Source organism: Juglans microcarpa x Juglans regia, chromosome 2D (genome assembly GCF_004785595.1).
Source record: "Juglans microcarpa x Juglans regia isolate MS1-56 chromosome 2D, Jm3101_v1.0, whole genome shotgun sequence".
Classification (NCBI taxonomy): Eukaryota; Viridiplantae; Streptophyta; class Magnoliopsida; order Fagales; family Juglandaceae; genus Juglans; species Juglans microcarpa x Juglans regia.
This window is the reverse complement of record NC_054596.1, coordinates 22,611,545-22,628,027: the sequence shown is the minus strand read 5'-3', so window position 1 is coordinate 22,628,027 and position 16,483 is coordinate 22,611,545. Positions and strand designations below refer to the sequence as shown.

At 38.1% G+C, this 16,483-nt stretch overlaps 1 protein-coding gene and 1 pseudogene across 1 annotated transcript; one reads left to right on the top strand and one right to left on the bottom strand.

The window, feature by feature from the left end:
- Positions 1-153: 153 nt before the first annotated feature.
- Positions 154-16,481, bottom strand: LOC121250055 (nuclear cap-binding protein subunit 2-like). The gene is given in 10 exon segments (XM_041148978.1): positions 154-446; positions 853-959; positions 1,090-1,107; positions 1,110-1,136; positions 2,849-2,959; positions 4,462-4,495; positions 4,577-4,715; positions 15,006-15,229; positions 16,081-16,131; positions 16,322-16,481. Coding segments are annotated over 9 exon segments (753 nt in total). The 5' UTR covers positions 16,099-16,131; positions 16,322-16,481; the 3' UTR covers positions 154-371.
- LOC121250061 lies at positions 2,146-2,577 on the top strand (annotated as a pseudogene).
- Positions 16,482-16,483: the final 2 nt, after the last annotated feature.

The following is a 16,483-nucleotide window of genomic DNA, read 5'->3' as shown; positions in this document are numbered from 1 at the left end:
CCTATGAGGGGCAATTGCCTCATCCATGACGTGGGTCAGACATGGAAATGTAATGCTAAGTGGCCTTCGATATCATATTTACTCATGAATAGATTCATCGTCTTAAACCCTGGAATACCATATTACCACCATCCATTAAGTGAGCCCGACTCATTAACCATAATTTAGCATGTGGGATAAATTGACCATAATCCAGAGACAATGAACTTTACAGTACTTAAATCTTGAGAAAGGATTCCCGCGTGAAATGCAGAAAATTGTTCAAACAGAGAGTACATTACATAAAAGAGTCCTACCTCAAATCTGGAAACGTCTGCTTATCAAAACACAACTGCCAAATAAAAATTCTAGTTAGAGTAACATTAATCTGGCTAAGATCGTTGCTTCCGGTCATCTTCCTCATCATCATCGGAATCACCACTCTCCCGAAATCGTGGATTCTTCTCCTGTCACATCAAAACGATGTCAAATTGAGGGGGAACAATAACCAAAATATTACAACAAAAGCACACAACATGCCTCTTCCAATGTCTAACAACTGTGGCAGTAACCAACTTGTTGCAAATCCAATGAAATGGAAGCAGATTTGCAACATAGCTAGTGAGGGTTCTAACCGAGTGGCATTCTATTGCTGGTTCAAAACTATTTCCAAACCCCTCTTTGGCCAGGGTTCAAGCTCAGGCCGTCGAGCATTTCAGGAAATGTTCCCTTCAGGGTAAAACCCTACTATAAAAAAAATAATAATAATACTCTTTGCATAAGCAGTGCAGCAAGTTCTTAGTGGATTGGCAGTTGGAGCCATTCTACAAGAGAATGCAGAGGAATTAGCCAAAATCATCTTGTGGGAATTACCGGTCGGGAGTCGTGATCAGAGATTCTCCTGGATTCATGATCTGAGGTTCTCTTTGAGGTCTCATGCCCATGGCCATCATCATCTCGGTGTCGCTTCCGTTGATAATCTACAATAGAAGAAACCAATTAAACAGAATCTCTGGCCCTATGACAGTCTCATGCAGTTCAAAAATTGCCAAAACTCTTGTATAAACCACAGGTACATCAAGAGCAGAACTGTTTTTAGAAAGGAGTTACCTCTACGATAAGAGCCCCATGACCATGGCTTCTACCATGTCTACCATCTGCAGGACTAAAACAGTCAGAGTTTGTAGAAGCAGATATTATTATGGACAACAGATAGGAATTTAAGACTACAATAAAGCTTTTCAAAGGTCCCAATATGCAACACCATCTATTGTGCATGACAGAAGACCAGAACAGTCAGCTATTCTAATGGTTTCCAAGAGATCCAGAAGTGACCTTATAATAAGATGGGCGGTTCACGCTTCTGTGTCATGCAAATGGGTGACTTTAGGACCAGCAAAATATCTAAAAATCTATATTTTCTTGATGAAAAACAAATACAGTTTGTATGCTGGAGAGTAGTTGCAATGGAACCATCATCTCTCAGCCCACTGCAAAAACGGTGCACTCTAACCACCCAAGAATGATTTGGATGTTAGTGAGTAAAACATATTAATCCAGGTGAGGTGGATACTCTGACCCAAGGTAAATCATTTATCAACTGAAAATATTTAGAACAAGGTCTAAGGTTTGAACCTTTGGACACAAGCAATTCTAGGGCCACATCCCATTAGTGAAAAGCCAATGATTTACCTGATCCATGTGATGAGGACGCATTACAAGGGTCCGGGGTTTAACCAGGTTAAAGATATGTTGGGTTTGCATGGTCTTAGAGATTCTTCACCATCCAAAAGTATTTAGAACAAGAACCTTCCCCAAAGGCCATGCTTTTACGACAGCTGGTTAGCCTTTTTTCCATAATGCTTAAACCTTCCTGCACGCCTTTGTCCATTTTCTATTCCGTACTTCTCTTTAATAACAATTGCAGGTGCATGTATCCATGTATGTTTTGGTAAAACAATTTATCAACATATCAACCATACAATTTATGGCGGACAAGTGTATTATATAAGCAAATTTTGACTGTGTTTGCAATTGCATTTTAAACAACAGGCCAGCGCACCCAGACCTATCTACTCAGCCCATGGTCAGAGGCAGCCTTGGGGTACTGTATAATTGGCTGTGGCTGCACCTAACTAGGCTCAGTCCGATGTATCAGATATGAAATTCCTAACTTGACCAACTCAGAATACACTTGTGGCCACAATGTTCAAAATACGCCTAAGATATGTAAACAAGACAGGATCTAATTGACTACCAGCAAGCTCAGTTTTCATTCTGACTTTTTCTTTCTCAACATCTTTCTGGGAAAATGTCAGGTCGTGGAAAAGGAGATAAGGTTTGGGCAAGGGAGGAGCGAAGCGGCACCGTAAGGTCCTCCACGATAACATCTAGGGCATCACCATGCCCACAATTCGCTGTTTGGATCATAGGGTTGGTGTGAAGCATGTCAGGGGCCTGATCTACAAGGAGAGCATTTCTCAAGATTTTCTTGGAGAATTCATCTGTGATTCTAGGAGGAAGACCGTGACAGCTATGGATGTGGTTTGCGCCTCAAAGAGACAGGGATGGCCCTCCCTCTATTGGTTTGGCGGTTAGATGGTATACTCGGTGCTTTAAGATGGTCAGGGCTTAGTGGTGCTTGTATATCATGGCTATAGATCAAGTTTCCATTGCTTTTTTTGTTGTTTTCTGGTGCTTGTTTACTTATCTTTTTTCCATTTTGCTACAAACTTTTTTTTTTCGATCAAAAAAAAAAAAAGCAAACAAGCCAGACTGGAATGTCAAGCCAAAAAAAGGCCAAGCTATGAACTATAGTCATAGTTTATAAGCTAGAGACCTATACATGGATTAGCTTTGAATAACTTACACTGAGGTGGCATAACTGGCGGGAAAGAGCCCAATGAACCGCCACCATAATCTACAAGCTGCCTTTGTGCTTCCAGCTCCCTCTGAACTAACTTTCCATAACCTCCTCTAGGTAAAACATTTATTAAGGAAACCACACGAACTAAGTATAAGGTTATTTCCAGCTCATGATTAAGAATAAAAAAAGTACAAGGGCATCAAATGGTCAACATTGTGGAACAATCTTTTTTTTTTTTTTTTATAGGTAAACGATTATATTATATTAATACGAATAGGCAAAGCCCAAGTACACAGGTAGTATACAAGAACATTGTGGAACAATCTTTCTTCAAGCACAAGTCAAATGAGTTTAATTTGCAAGACATAAGATATATATATATTTGAAGAATGCAAAGAGAGTACAGAAGAATAAGTCATTTATGTTTTGGTTGGCAGAGCTAATATTTATCACATACATCCCAACACTAAAGAATGCCAATCGAAAATGAAATTAATTTCCACTAGTTAAACTTATCTATAAAGTCAAGCATGTTCATTGAATGGAAATAAAAGTGAAGCAATTATCTTTTATCGGTTATCATCAGGCTAAACGTAAGATCAAAACTCAACCCTCACATAGTTTCCATTAAGGGCAAAATGACATGGCTCAATGTGATGGGAAAAAGGTAATATGTAGAAAGGTATAACAAGATTTAGAGAGAATGAGAGGAGAAGGGTAAGCTCCTAGCATTGCCACGAAACCATATTGATATACACAACTCCAGCACCCTTGACCTCATGGAATTATAGTTCCTAAGATTAACCTAGAAAAGAATTCAGAGTAAATAATTTATGCCCATTTCAAAAAAGTGGCTCCACCAAGTGAATTAGGGAAAAAATAACAAATAGCTTGAGCTAATGCTGGTTTAAACAAAGCCAACAACAGCATCTAGTTGAAACAGGATATAGGATCATTTCATGGTAGTGCACACTTGGCAAAAGGGAGGCTGAAAGGGAGAAGATGGAGTGGAAGGATCATTATTAGTGCAACTGCAAAATATTCAACCTCTTCTTCAATTGACTTTAGGTCAGTAAGATGGGATAACAAGTTCCCAGCTTGCGGAGTGGCATACCTAAAAAAGAAAGGTTTTGGAAGAAAGAAAAGAAGGTCGATTTCCTCAACCGATTAGCATCCACACCAAACTTTTATCCATCAACATACATATTTCATAGTGAATGTTAGCTAAAATTCCAGCGAGTCGTCCTCTACACATATTTTCTATTTGTGATAGCCTGGATTGAGTAGCTCTTGCACTTTATAATGATTCCAAGGGGTTCCAATTGTAACATTGACTAGACCTATTGGATTATAAACCCAAATGTGCTTTGGGCTTTCCTTGAGGCATTACAATCTGAATAAAAACCCTATGGCAAAAGCTCAATATATTAACTGAATATAAAAATAAGCAAACAAACATTTTTAATAACCATAACCTGTTCAACAATACAAAAATAAAACAACTTTCCTGACCCCTACTATCCTCTGAAAATATCAGCACTACCATGAAAAAAGCCATATTATGACATTGAAATTACATCAAATAATAATAAAGAAAAAAAAAAACAGAAGGATATCAGGATCATAATCAGTACGATATTCATCTCGCACCTGCATGGAAAAGGATAAGACTCCATTAAAGCAAGTAAAGACGTAGATATCAGGCAATATATGGCAAGCACAACAGCTCACCTGTCCGCCACTTCGACCACGGCCCCATTGCCTACCTTCCTGGAATCCCCAATCAAAATCCACACGGATAGGACGATCATCAAGAATCGTTCCACTTATATATTTGACAGCATCCTCGGCATCATCTCGAGAGTAGTAACTGATAAAAAACAAACATAACAATCAACAATAGATGTGACTATAAACAATAAGTTATTGCACGCACCATCCATCCATCTCCACAAGTCATAACCAGTCAAAAGAAGCCATATAATTCATGAAAAAGGGCACCATGATCAAGAAACTTTTTTTTTGTTTGACAAGTAACCATACTGAATTTCATTAAAAAGCACTAAAGGATATCACCCAAGTACACTGGAAGTATACAAAAGACGCCTATCTAAGAATGGGAAAGAGAACAAGAGCCCAAAAAAGCTACAAAGAAGAAAATCTAGTAGTGTTGTGGGTGGCTGACTATTAGTAAAATCATACAAGCATAAAGAGTTTTAGCTCTGGTAGTGTTCTCTCACAGTCCTAAAAAATCTGAGCGCTTTTGTTCCAAATACCCACTCATTATGCACATCGGAGCCATCTTCCATATATAATTGTCTCCCGCTCTACCTACCTAACCCCCTCAATAGATACACCACCCTTTGGGGCATCAGCCACTCAAATCTCTAGGAGCTGCAAAATCGACACTCACAAAACCCTCTAGCAATGTCACAGTGGAGCAACAGATGGTCCAGTTTCTGTACTTTTATTGCACATGGTATATGGCCGTAAGATGCTTCTTCCTTAAGTTTTCCTTAGTTAGGATCTTACCATGGGCTGCTGTCCATACAAAAAAAAAAAAAGCCACCATAGGAAAAGAGTGTTCAGCCATAAAATGCAATATTTGATGGAAAGATCTAAACTCAATTTTTTCTGTTTGAATGAATCCACCCCAATTGATCTTTTCAGTTTTTCTTCACTCTGGAAGAATACATATCAGTCTTGAAGCCTACCTTACAAAATGATATTATCAATATTCCTGGGTAGATTTCCTTTAAGGTTTGATCTACCATAACTCATGCCAAAAACAAATTCTAGACCCATCACTCCAACTCATATCTAGCTGACCTAGAGAATTCTTCATGAATTTTTTCCATACGCCCAACCAAAATGGTCCGTCCATTAATCGCATTGAGCACCATCTGCCCCACATATCCCAAACTTAATTTCCAACACCAATTTCCCCCCTCTGCTTGAGATCCTCTGGATCATGGCATGGGTCTCGCACAGAAGAGGAACAAGAAGATGAAGAAGAAGAAGAGGGACGAGACGGAAGTGCAGTGGAGAGAAGAGGAAGAGAAGAAAAATGTGTAGAAATGTAGGGGCTTTTTTTGTATAGGTAGGGTGGGCGAGCAGGTAGATATCCTACCCACCCCGTTTAAAAACAATAATTGAACAATCCATCCCGCCTACCCGGTACCCTACAAGTCAAGCGAGACGAAAGGGCAGGCCAGGTGCCAGGCACCTGGTGCCCACCCCTAACCACAGCCATTTCCCTAGCAATGCTCGATTTAAACACAATCAAGTTTTCAACTCCCAAACATGACCACATACCATAGACCAATTAAATAGATGGTATTTGGATTGGATTCACCATCTACACCATCCCACAAGAAATCCCTTTGAATTTTCTCAATCCGTTTGCCCACACCGAATGGGAAGGGAAAAGGACAGAATATGTAAAAAAGTTAGTGATGGTGCTCTTTATCTGTGTAGGGGTCGCAATATATGACACAACTCGTGAACCCGACATGAAATAACCCGTAATGTTAAGGTTTTAGGGTCTAGCCCATTCAATTAAACAGGTCGTTAGGGTGGACCCATATAGTCTAATACTCATGACTTGACGCGACATGAACACAAAGACGACCCGCGAACACGAATTGCCACCCCTATCTATGTGATCCAATAGCCTTTAGACAAATAAAGTAGATTCCATTCTGCCAATCTCCTTTCCATCTTCTCAATGATACTGTCCCACATAGACTTTTCCTCATATGAAGCCCCTAGTGGAAGATATAGGCAAAGACGTCACCTACATCCAAGGATACCGGACAGTGCCCAAATGTATTCCCAGTAGAAACCAACTTTGATTCGGCCCAAATTGACTTTCAAGCCTAAAACAACCTCATAGCATAAAACAAAAAGTAAATGTCAAAAATATTTTGGATCATCATCACAGAATAACAATTTCCGCAAAAAGGATATGAGAGACCAGCAGCTCATTCATGTTTCTTTGTCCCACTTAAAAGCCTAATAGCAGTCCCCTATCCACCACTACACCTAACATTCTACTCAAAGCTTTCTATGACAACTACAAAGAGAAAGGGAGACTATGGGTCCGCTTGATGCAAACCACGGAACCTTTTGATAAATCTGAAGGTGAACACTGAGCTATCCACTCACGCACTTTGCGCCAAAGCCGCATCTTTTTGATAAGTATAGCAAGAAATCTGCATGATCATAAGCCTTCCATAGGTCCAATTATAACACCCCCAGTGCCCTTGACCGAATTCTGCTGTCTAGATTCATTGGTAATGAGGATTGGTTCTAGTATATGTCTTCCTTTGATTAATGCATTTTCAGCCCAAGATATTAGCCATCCATATCCTGTCGCGTCATTCCCTGCGAGCCTTTTACCCATTCTCATTTGATCACGTTAGAAGAGCAAGTCCAAATGCCATTAAAGGCTTGCAATGGTTCAAGGACGTAACTTTCCTCAAACTTTCTTTCCATCCAAATGGCATCATCCCTACCAACAACCTCAAAACTTATGCCGTCCATTTTAGGGCACCAACAAAACTATTCAAAGTATAGGCAGTGGTAGAATTACACAATATGCCAAGTTACAATTGTATGGTCGAATGAGACAACCATTAATCATCACTAGGGATCTAGTGCAATTATTCCTCCTATTCGAGTTAGCCACTCAATGGAAGAACTTGGTGTTTCCATCGCCTTCCCTGAACCATAGGGTCCTTGATTTTTCTCCAACTCACTTCTTCCATAAGATTCCATAATAGCATCTTCCTTGTGCAAGACTTCTCCATGGATAGAGCTTTCTTTTCCACAATCCAATCAAGACCACAAAGCTCATTCAATAATATCGATTTCCAGCTCTCTATATGATCAAATTTCTCCCCGTTCCATTTTTTAAGATCTTCTTTCAAGGCTTTCAACTTGCTTGCCAATACAAAGCAATACCCTTTGCAATCAAACACCAACGGGAAATGATCCAATAGCAATCTGGGAAGCCTCCTCTGATAGACATCTAGAAGACTATGTTTGCATCAATTGTTATAAATAAGGCTGGCAGCTATCCTTCAAACCCATCACAAGATAATCCCACAAGCTTATGTAACGTTCTTACCTTTTACAACACCCAATTTGAGGTACCTGGACTCAGGGGCTCAGGGGGCCTACTGTGCAGTGGAACTAGTAGTTCAGCTCATTCTCGTCAATGAGAATCAAATCAAAACAGAAGGATGTTTGTTTTATGGGGTCTTCTAATACAGCAAGCTCTTCGAAAGTTCCCGAAATCACCCCCTCCCATTTCTGCCTTCCCTAGTCCTCATTTCCCCTTTAGTTACCTTCTACAATCCATTACAATGCCCATCAAATCTGCATTCCCATTCATTAAACCTTGGAAAAAGCACCTCTAAGTTATCCCCCCCCCCCCCCCCCCAACAATGCTTAGAAATTTTTGCTCCACTCTCACTACCTACTCCATTCTTATCAGCAACTCTCACGCTTTTAGGTTATGCATGCCTCACTTGTATTTCTTGCACACACTCTTTGTTTTGATAAGTTAGAGATATATATATATATATAGAGAGAGAGAGAGAGAGAGAGATGCAAGTACCCTATCTAATTTTCTTACTTCATGATCCACAAAGAAGGGTCGACATCAGCTTCCTCAACTTCCATTGTTATTTCCTCTACACAAACAAGGCCTTGATAGAGTATCGTCGGTCCAAACCCATATCTTGTTGAGCTTCACCTCAAAATTAGATGGTTAAGAGGGCATCAAACATCTGAAATGCTTCACATGATCAATATTGAGAGCCAATTGACTGGTAGAAAAATGACGTGTTTATCTAAGATGGTAGGATCACCTTGATCAAAAGTACCTTTAATTTCCTAAATATTTCTTGTCGTTGTTTCCCCTTCCCACTAGCATTGCCAATAATTACAAGGTGAAAAGTTCAAAATCACCAGGTAAAATGGGCCAAGGTTTGCTCTATGATTTCTGAGGAAGGGTTGGGCATTCAAAATTTGCTTTTGTTCAATTGCGCCCTTCTAGGGAAGTGACTTTTGCATGACTAGCATGAGAGGGAGGCCTTTTGGAAAGCCTTGGTGGATTCAAAATCTGGTTGTGGATGGGGTGGGTACTATTCTAATGAGGTATATAGGCTGCATGGGGTAGGGTTACAAAATAATGTCAAAAGATGAAGAAAGCTTATTTAGTCAAGCTAAACTTGAGGTGGGTTATACTCTAGGAATAGATTCTAGCATGACTTATGATGTCATTATAGGGCCCTCAAGCAAGCTTTCCTAGAGGTTTATAGTATTGCATGTGTAATGGGCTTTAGTGGTTGCATGTGTAAGGAGCTTCAGTGGCTGATCTATTGGTGATCTCCAATTGCTCCAGTCAGTGAAAAGTTAGTTTTTTCAAACCGGGTCATAATTGATAGGTTGATGTCTTCACAAAATTCTTCAATCTATTGTACTCTATTAGATTATGTCTTGGAGGTTCGGGTGATATTCTTTCTATAAAGTCCTTATACCTTTGGATGGTAACTTCTTCCTATAAGGAGTATTTGGTAGACAAGGATGCCCAAGAGATTTGCTTTTATGTGTGGACGGCATCCCTAGAGGAGATCCTTACCAAGAGTAACCTAAGGAAACATCATATTATTATGACAGATTGGTGTTGTATGTGCAGAAAGAGTGGTGAATTTGTAGACAGCCTTTTACTCCACTGTAAGATCATCAATGCCTTGTGGAGTGACTTTTTGGGTCAATTTGGGTTAGTTTGAATTATACACAAAAGAATATTAGACCTCTTTGCTAATTAGATATGCTCATAAATATATATATATATATATATATATATATATATATATAGAGAGAGAGAGAGAGAGAGAGAGAGTTATATGGCAACCCACAAATCACAGCAGTGTTGAAGATGGTCCTATCTATCTAATGTGGTGTATTTGGAGAGAAAAGAAAGATAGAAATTTTGAGAATCACAGGCAGATGATGGAGGAGCTTAAGACTTTGTTTTCCTTTACTTTTTGTTCCTTTTCGGCAGCTTCTATAGAGTTTAATGGACTGAGTTTTCATTTTTCGAGTAAGGTGCTTCTATACATCATGTGTACTTGGGCTACACCTTTTGCATTTTTGAATAAAAGAAAACAAAAAGGGAGTAGCCTTAGTACTCAGGAGGTATAAAAGAGAAGCACGGGAGATGTAAAACTAAAAGAGGTGCACAATAAGAGACTAAGATCTAAAGGAAATTCATATGCTCACCAACAAACTAAATTTTGTATGATACAACAAGGATACACAAAAAGTAGCTTACTGGTAACTTGATAAACCAGCCCTGAACTACTAGAAGAAGGAGGGGTATATTATAATCAGAATAGAAAAGATTCAGGAAAAGGGTGGGCCAATTTCCAGTACATTTCAAGTTGAACAAATCAAGTTAAATTTGCTTTGTAAACACTCCATTCAGATTACCATCAATTCTTAAAAACCCTGGCACGAGTTGACAAGCAGTAAAAACAAAAAGTTTACTCTTAACCCTAGGAGTTGTTGCCTCAAGTGGTAAGGGTCTTGGTCTTGGTAGTATGCCCCCTCGAAGTCTAAGGTTCAAACCCTTGGCTGTAAACAATTTCTAGGGGTCACGCCCCATTGGTGGAAAGTCAATGATTTATCTTATTTATGTGATAGGGACATGTTACACGAGTCCGGGGTTAACCCGGCAAAAGACACGTTGCGGACCCTCGTCCTAAAAAAAACATTTACTTGGAAAAACTCCAAAACATATGATAATGGAAATACGATGTGAAGTATGAACTTGGAAATTTTGGAGAAACGTGCTAGAAAAGTCTCAGTCTTAGGTTCCGTTTGGGTAGTGGGGTGATCTCAGATATTCTGTGAATAGTAGTGAAAAAATAATGAAAAAGTAATGATAGAATATTGAATAGTAGTGAATAGTTGTGAAAAGTAGGTAAAAAGTAATAATAAAATACTTAATAATAGAGTATTCTTCACTACCCAAACTAGCCCGGAAATCATCATAATAGACACCATAAAAAGTCTCATTAAGAAATTACGTGAAAGTTGAAAGTGTAACTAATATAAGTTGAAATCTTCGATAGAATAGGATATATTATTTATGGGATGGGATATTACTTGAAAATTAATTGTTGACCACGTGAAGTCCCATTATGGGATGGGATATTTTCAATGCCAACTCATTAAGAAATTTCATATTGACTACATATCCCATCATAAAGTTACATTTTGGGATATTAATAAAATTTTGGCCGGAAAACTGAAGGCATTAAAAAGGAATCTAAAATAGCAGAATGAAGAGATTTTTGGCAATATTGAACAATAGATACAGACACATATAGAAGAATTACGAGATTTGGATAGTACAGAAGAAACAAGAGCTTTAATTGAAGAGGAACAAGGGAGGAGGAACTGAGTCAAGCTTGAGCTGGAGAGGGTCACTTTAATATAGGAGGTGTGTTGGAGGCAAAAGTCAAGGAACAGTGGGTGCCCAAAGTTTTTTCATAGAATGGCTAACTCAAATCGTAGAAAAAACTCAATTGAGATGTCCTAGTTGATTTGTAATCAAATTGTGCAGTTTTTTGAGAGATTACTTACTGAGCAATTTTCTTGGAGACCCCGATTATATGGGATTTCTTTTGATTCCATTGGATAGAAGGAGGCTGAGCGACTTGAGAGGCGATTCAAAGAGATGAAGGTGCTCAAAGTTATGAAAGCTCTGAATGGTGAAAAGACTCTGGGCCCAAATTGTTTTACTTCGGCTTTCTTTCAAGAGTTATAGGATGAGGATATCATGCGTGCTTTCCATGAGTTTCAAGAAAGTTGAAAACTTGAGAAGATGAGAAGAGCTTAAATGCTACTTTCATTACTCTTGTACCAAAGAAAATTGGGGCGGTGGAGATAAAAAGCTTCTGGCCTATAAGCTTGGTGGGAGGAATGTACAAGATCATCTCAAAAGTACTTGCTAATCGGTTTGAGTTCAATGGTTGAGAAGATTATTTCAAAACCACAAAATGCTTCTATCAAAGCAGACAAATTTTAGATTCCATTTGTATAGCTAATGAATGCTTGAATAATAGACTTAAAGCTGGAATTCCTAGAGTGTTATACAAAGTGGATATCGAGAAGGTATATGATCATGTCAATTGGAAATTCCTTTTATATTTGTTGGAGAGATAAGGTTTTGGGAAAAAATGGCGACTCTATATGCAAAATTAAATAAAAGAAAATCACGAGAGCCAGAGTGCTACCACTGAACTTGACTTTAAAATATTTTCTTATAATTGCGCCAGATACAAAGATTCCTTATAATAAATAGAGTCGTTTTGTATTAAAATACCAAAATCATTAATGAGAGTGCACGGAAGCATTTATTAAAATTTCTCAAAGTCCGTGCAATAAAAATCATAACTTAAAATTTGTGTACATGATCTAGGCCACTGTCATGCATCCTTGGACTAATTCTCATCCTGCAACTCTGCCTTCATAAATATTCTGACCTAGGGTGGTTTAAAAACATAAAAACGAACTAAAATGAGTCGATGATTCAGTAAGAAACTCATTATAACGTAAACATACTTAACATAAGGTTTTCATAAAATATTTCATGCTGAGAATTAAAATCATGACTGTTCATAAATATGCTGATGACATGCACGACTTATCTGAATTAACAGACTTGTCTAGAATCGCTGATCTGATCTGATATGATAAAATACTATAATGGATCACGCTTGAGTCCGTGGTTTGCACATCCACTCTGACTACATTGGTACCATACATTTGAATGGCCATATGATTAATCTGATTTATATCTTACACTTGATTTTATGAAAGTTTACGTGTCTTATGCAACGTGAGATGCATGAAATACATAATACATACATAACTATAATATGCAGAATGAAACATAATGAATAACGTGCTTGCAACTATCATGACATGTGTGGTAGATAAACATTGACTTTCAAAGAACTAGCTTTAATAATAATATATATAACTAGTTAATGTGTACTAAACCTAGTTTATGATCAAGCTACTTATCTCGCAGCGTTAATCCAACATTTTCAGCATGAGATCAATCACGTGAACTAGAATGAGAGAAAACGTGAAGGATGTTGTGAGAGGAATGAGGCAATCGGCTAAATAGTGAACATGGGACACACATGGTGCTTAACTGAGTGGGTATCTTGGGTTCAGCCGTTGCACTAACGGAGATTTATGATTTTTTCCAAATAACACATGAAAGGGAGATATTTATAAAGAGATTTGGGAGAAGGTGTCAACGAGTTCGAGTTCGAGTTCGAGTTAGACTCGGTCGCAATCATTCAAGAAAAGAGTTTGAATTTAAAAACATGATCTTGTAGTTCATTCAATGTAAGATTGGCAGTGACTGAGACTGCGTAGGGAACTTCAATTAGTGATATTTTAAATTGAAATAAATTTCTAATGGCCGATCTTTAAATTCTAAAAAAAGTCTAACTCGTTCAATAAATAATAAATGGGATTTAACCTAGTTATTGAGCCTAATTAAAACTCATAATCAACCTCAATAATTTATTACTCATGAGCTTATCCAATATGGCCCATTAAATATAATTTAGGCCCAATAAAAATTATCAATATTCTGACTTTAGAATTATTGGGTCAGGTCGTTACAGCATTCCTTCCGGTTTCTTTGGCAGTTAAAAGGCTTGCAATAGGGGCAGCCCTTGTCACCTTTGCTCCTTGTTATTGTCATGGAAGCTCTTAGTAAAATGTTATTGCATTGATTGTTGGGAGTTTCATCATTGGCTTCTCTGTGGGGGCATAAAACACTCCGGAAATAAATTTATCTTATCTTTTGTTAGCAAATGACATAGATGATCCGAATCAACTACCTTGTTTGAGAGCTCTCTTCCTATGTTTTTTTTTTTTTTTTTTTTTGGTTAGCAGATGACACATCTATTCCTATGTTTTGAAGCGGTATACGGATTAAAGATAAACTTAGCTAACTCAGAATTGGTCCTAGTGGGTCAGGTGGCTAATGTGTAAAATTTGGCAGGTATTATGATATGTAAGGAGGCTTCCTTACCAATAAACCATCTAGGGCTTCCACCAGGGACCACTTTTAAGGCAAAAAATAATAGGAGATGGATCAAAGATTAGATTTTGGCAAGATGTGTAGTGTCGGAATAGGGCCCTTATGGAAGTGTTTCCCAAGGTGTATGATGTGGCACATATTAAGGAGGCTTCTATAGTGGATAATTTGGTGATTTCAAGAAATACTAGTCGATGGAATGTTAGCTTCAATAGAGAGGTACAAGATTGGGAGATGGATGATTTTATTGAGTTTTTTAACATGTTATATTCCACTAGAATAAGAAGGGGAAATGAGTACAAGGTTCATTAGATTCGATCAAAGAAAGGGGGTTATAAAGTATGCTCTTTTCATAATATTCTATGCACTCATTATATTAATTATTTTCGATGGAAAAGTATATGGTGGACAAAAGCACCCATGAGAGTTTCATTCTTTGCTTGGACAGCCATGCTTTGGAAGATCCTTACAATGGATAATTTGAGCAAGAGAAATGTAGTTTTGGTAGACTAGTGTTGCATGTGTAAAAGGAATAGGGAGTCAGTTGATCATCTTTTACTTCACTGTGAGATCGCAAGTGCATTGTGGTGTGATGATTTCTTCAATTGGGTTGGAATGGCATGGATAATGCCTAGAAGAGTAGTGGAGTTTTTCTATGCTTGGAGAAGGCGTGGCAGCCCACAAAATACAAATTGCAACAATGTGGAAGATGGTCCCTATATAATTCCTTATTTGGAGCATATGGATTGAAAGAAAGGAGATAACCTTTGAGGATTGCGAACGGACGACGGAGGAGCTCAAAAGTTTCTTTATTCACACTCTTCTCTCATGGACTTTATCTATAAACTTTAATGGTCTTTAGTCTACATGACTGTAGAATCTTTTTCTTCTACTAGCTAGGTATCTCTCATGCATACTACCTATATACTTCGGTTGCGCCATTGCGCTTATTAATAACATCTTGTAAAAAAAATTATCCAAAAATGTCAACAATTATGAAGAAGAGCGGGGCCTTACAGAACAAAACAAAAGCCGCAAGGCGTTTTCGTGTTCTTATCCAAGCCCATAATTATCTTCTTAATCTCTCCAGCTCGGGAGAAAAGCTCATAAACTTGTTCTTCAGTTGTATAAAAAGACATATTACCCACATAGACAGTAATTGATGTCTGAAGTGCGTGTTCAAAGTCCTCTTGCGATCCAAGGAATCTTCTATCCCTATATGCTGAAAGCTTTGATGGATCCTACAATTTATGAAAAATAAGATAATCAGCAAGTTCAATAAGCAGTGAAAGGAACAGTGATTAATAAGATGGAGCACATAGCACAAGAGTATTCATGTCATGGTTTTTTTTTAGCATAATAGTCTGGTAATAAATAGTGTATATACTTTCATTTTTAATACAAGAACTGATTTTTCCTTTTTTCTATGGGTTGAGGGGGATAGGGGAGCGTGAAGGGGTGGTAATGCGCAATTTTACACAAATATCACAAAATAAAAAAGTGAAAATATATTGAATAAGAAACCTAGCAGACAAGCACTAACAACATTTAAGGCCAGTTCTGGTTCTCTTAGAATTTGAATAGGCTCATTCATACTTTACCCGCATATAATACAGGAATTCATTATTTTGAACAGTGTTATTGGAAAAAGTTGGATCTATTTCAATGTGGTCGAATAGATTAGTACATAAAAATCCATGAGAGATGATTGTTTCAACTTTTTATGACGATAGTTCCAACCCTTGAATTTACGGAACAATATAATACGAGACGATGGTTACAAGCGTCTGTAAGAAACTATCATGACAAGGTCAAGATTTTATGGAACGCCAACGCAGCCCCTCTCAAAATACAAGTAGAGACAGCATTTCAGAAATGCACCCGAGTTCCTTGGTAGCATATTTTTGTAACTCAACTTGTCCCACTTCAATTGACAGGACTTCTTCCACACTCCCAAACAACTTACTATGGAATTTCCAAATAATCCGAAATAATTATACGAAACGTATAGTCATTCATGGGTATTATTATAAGTTCGGAAAAAAATGAAGATCGCGAAGCTGCATAAAACAAAAGCAGGGCACCAAATTACCTTGAAAAGGGAAGCCATCCCCCTCCAAATCTTGCAGCAGATTGCCCCCAACTAAAATTACAAAAGAAAAACAGCTTTACAAATTATCAAACAGCCACAGCAATTTTCACAAGCCGTGTGACCAAATGTGTGTGTGTGTGTGCGCGCGCGTGCAGTAATTATAAGCAACCATGACAATATAAAATTTCGTGAAGATTGTTCTAAGCACGAAATGGGAACCCTAGCTTCAATAAAACCCTACCTTTAAAGAAGAGCAGGCTCAGAGAGAGAGTAGCCGGAGAGCTGCTGTCAGTCGGAGCTTTCCGCTAATATGATTTTAGGCTCCATCGGACTGGGCTTGGGACTTCCCCTCATAAATTGCCGTTCTCTGTTGAAGCGTTGACCACGATTGCAAGTAGGTTGG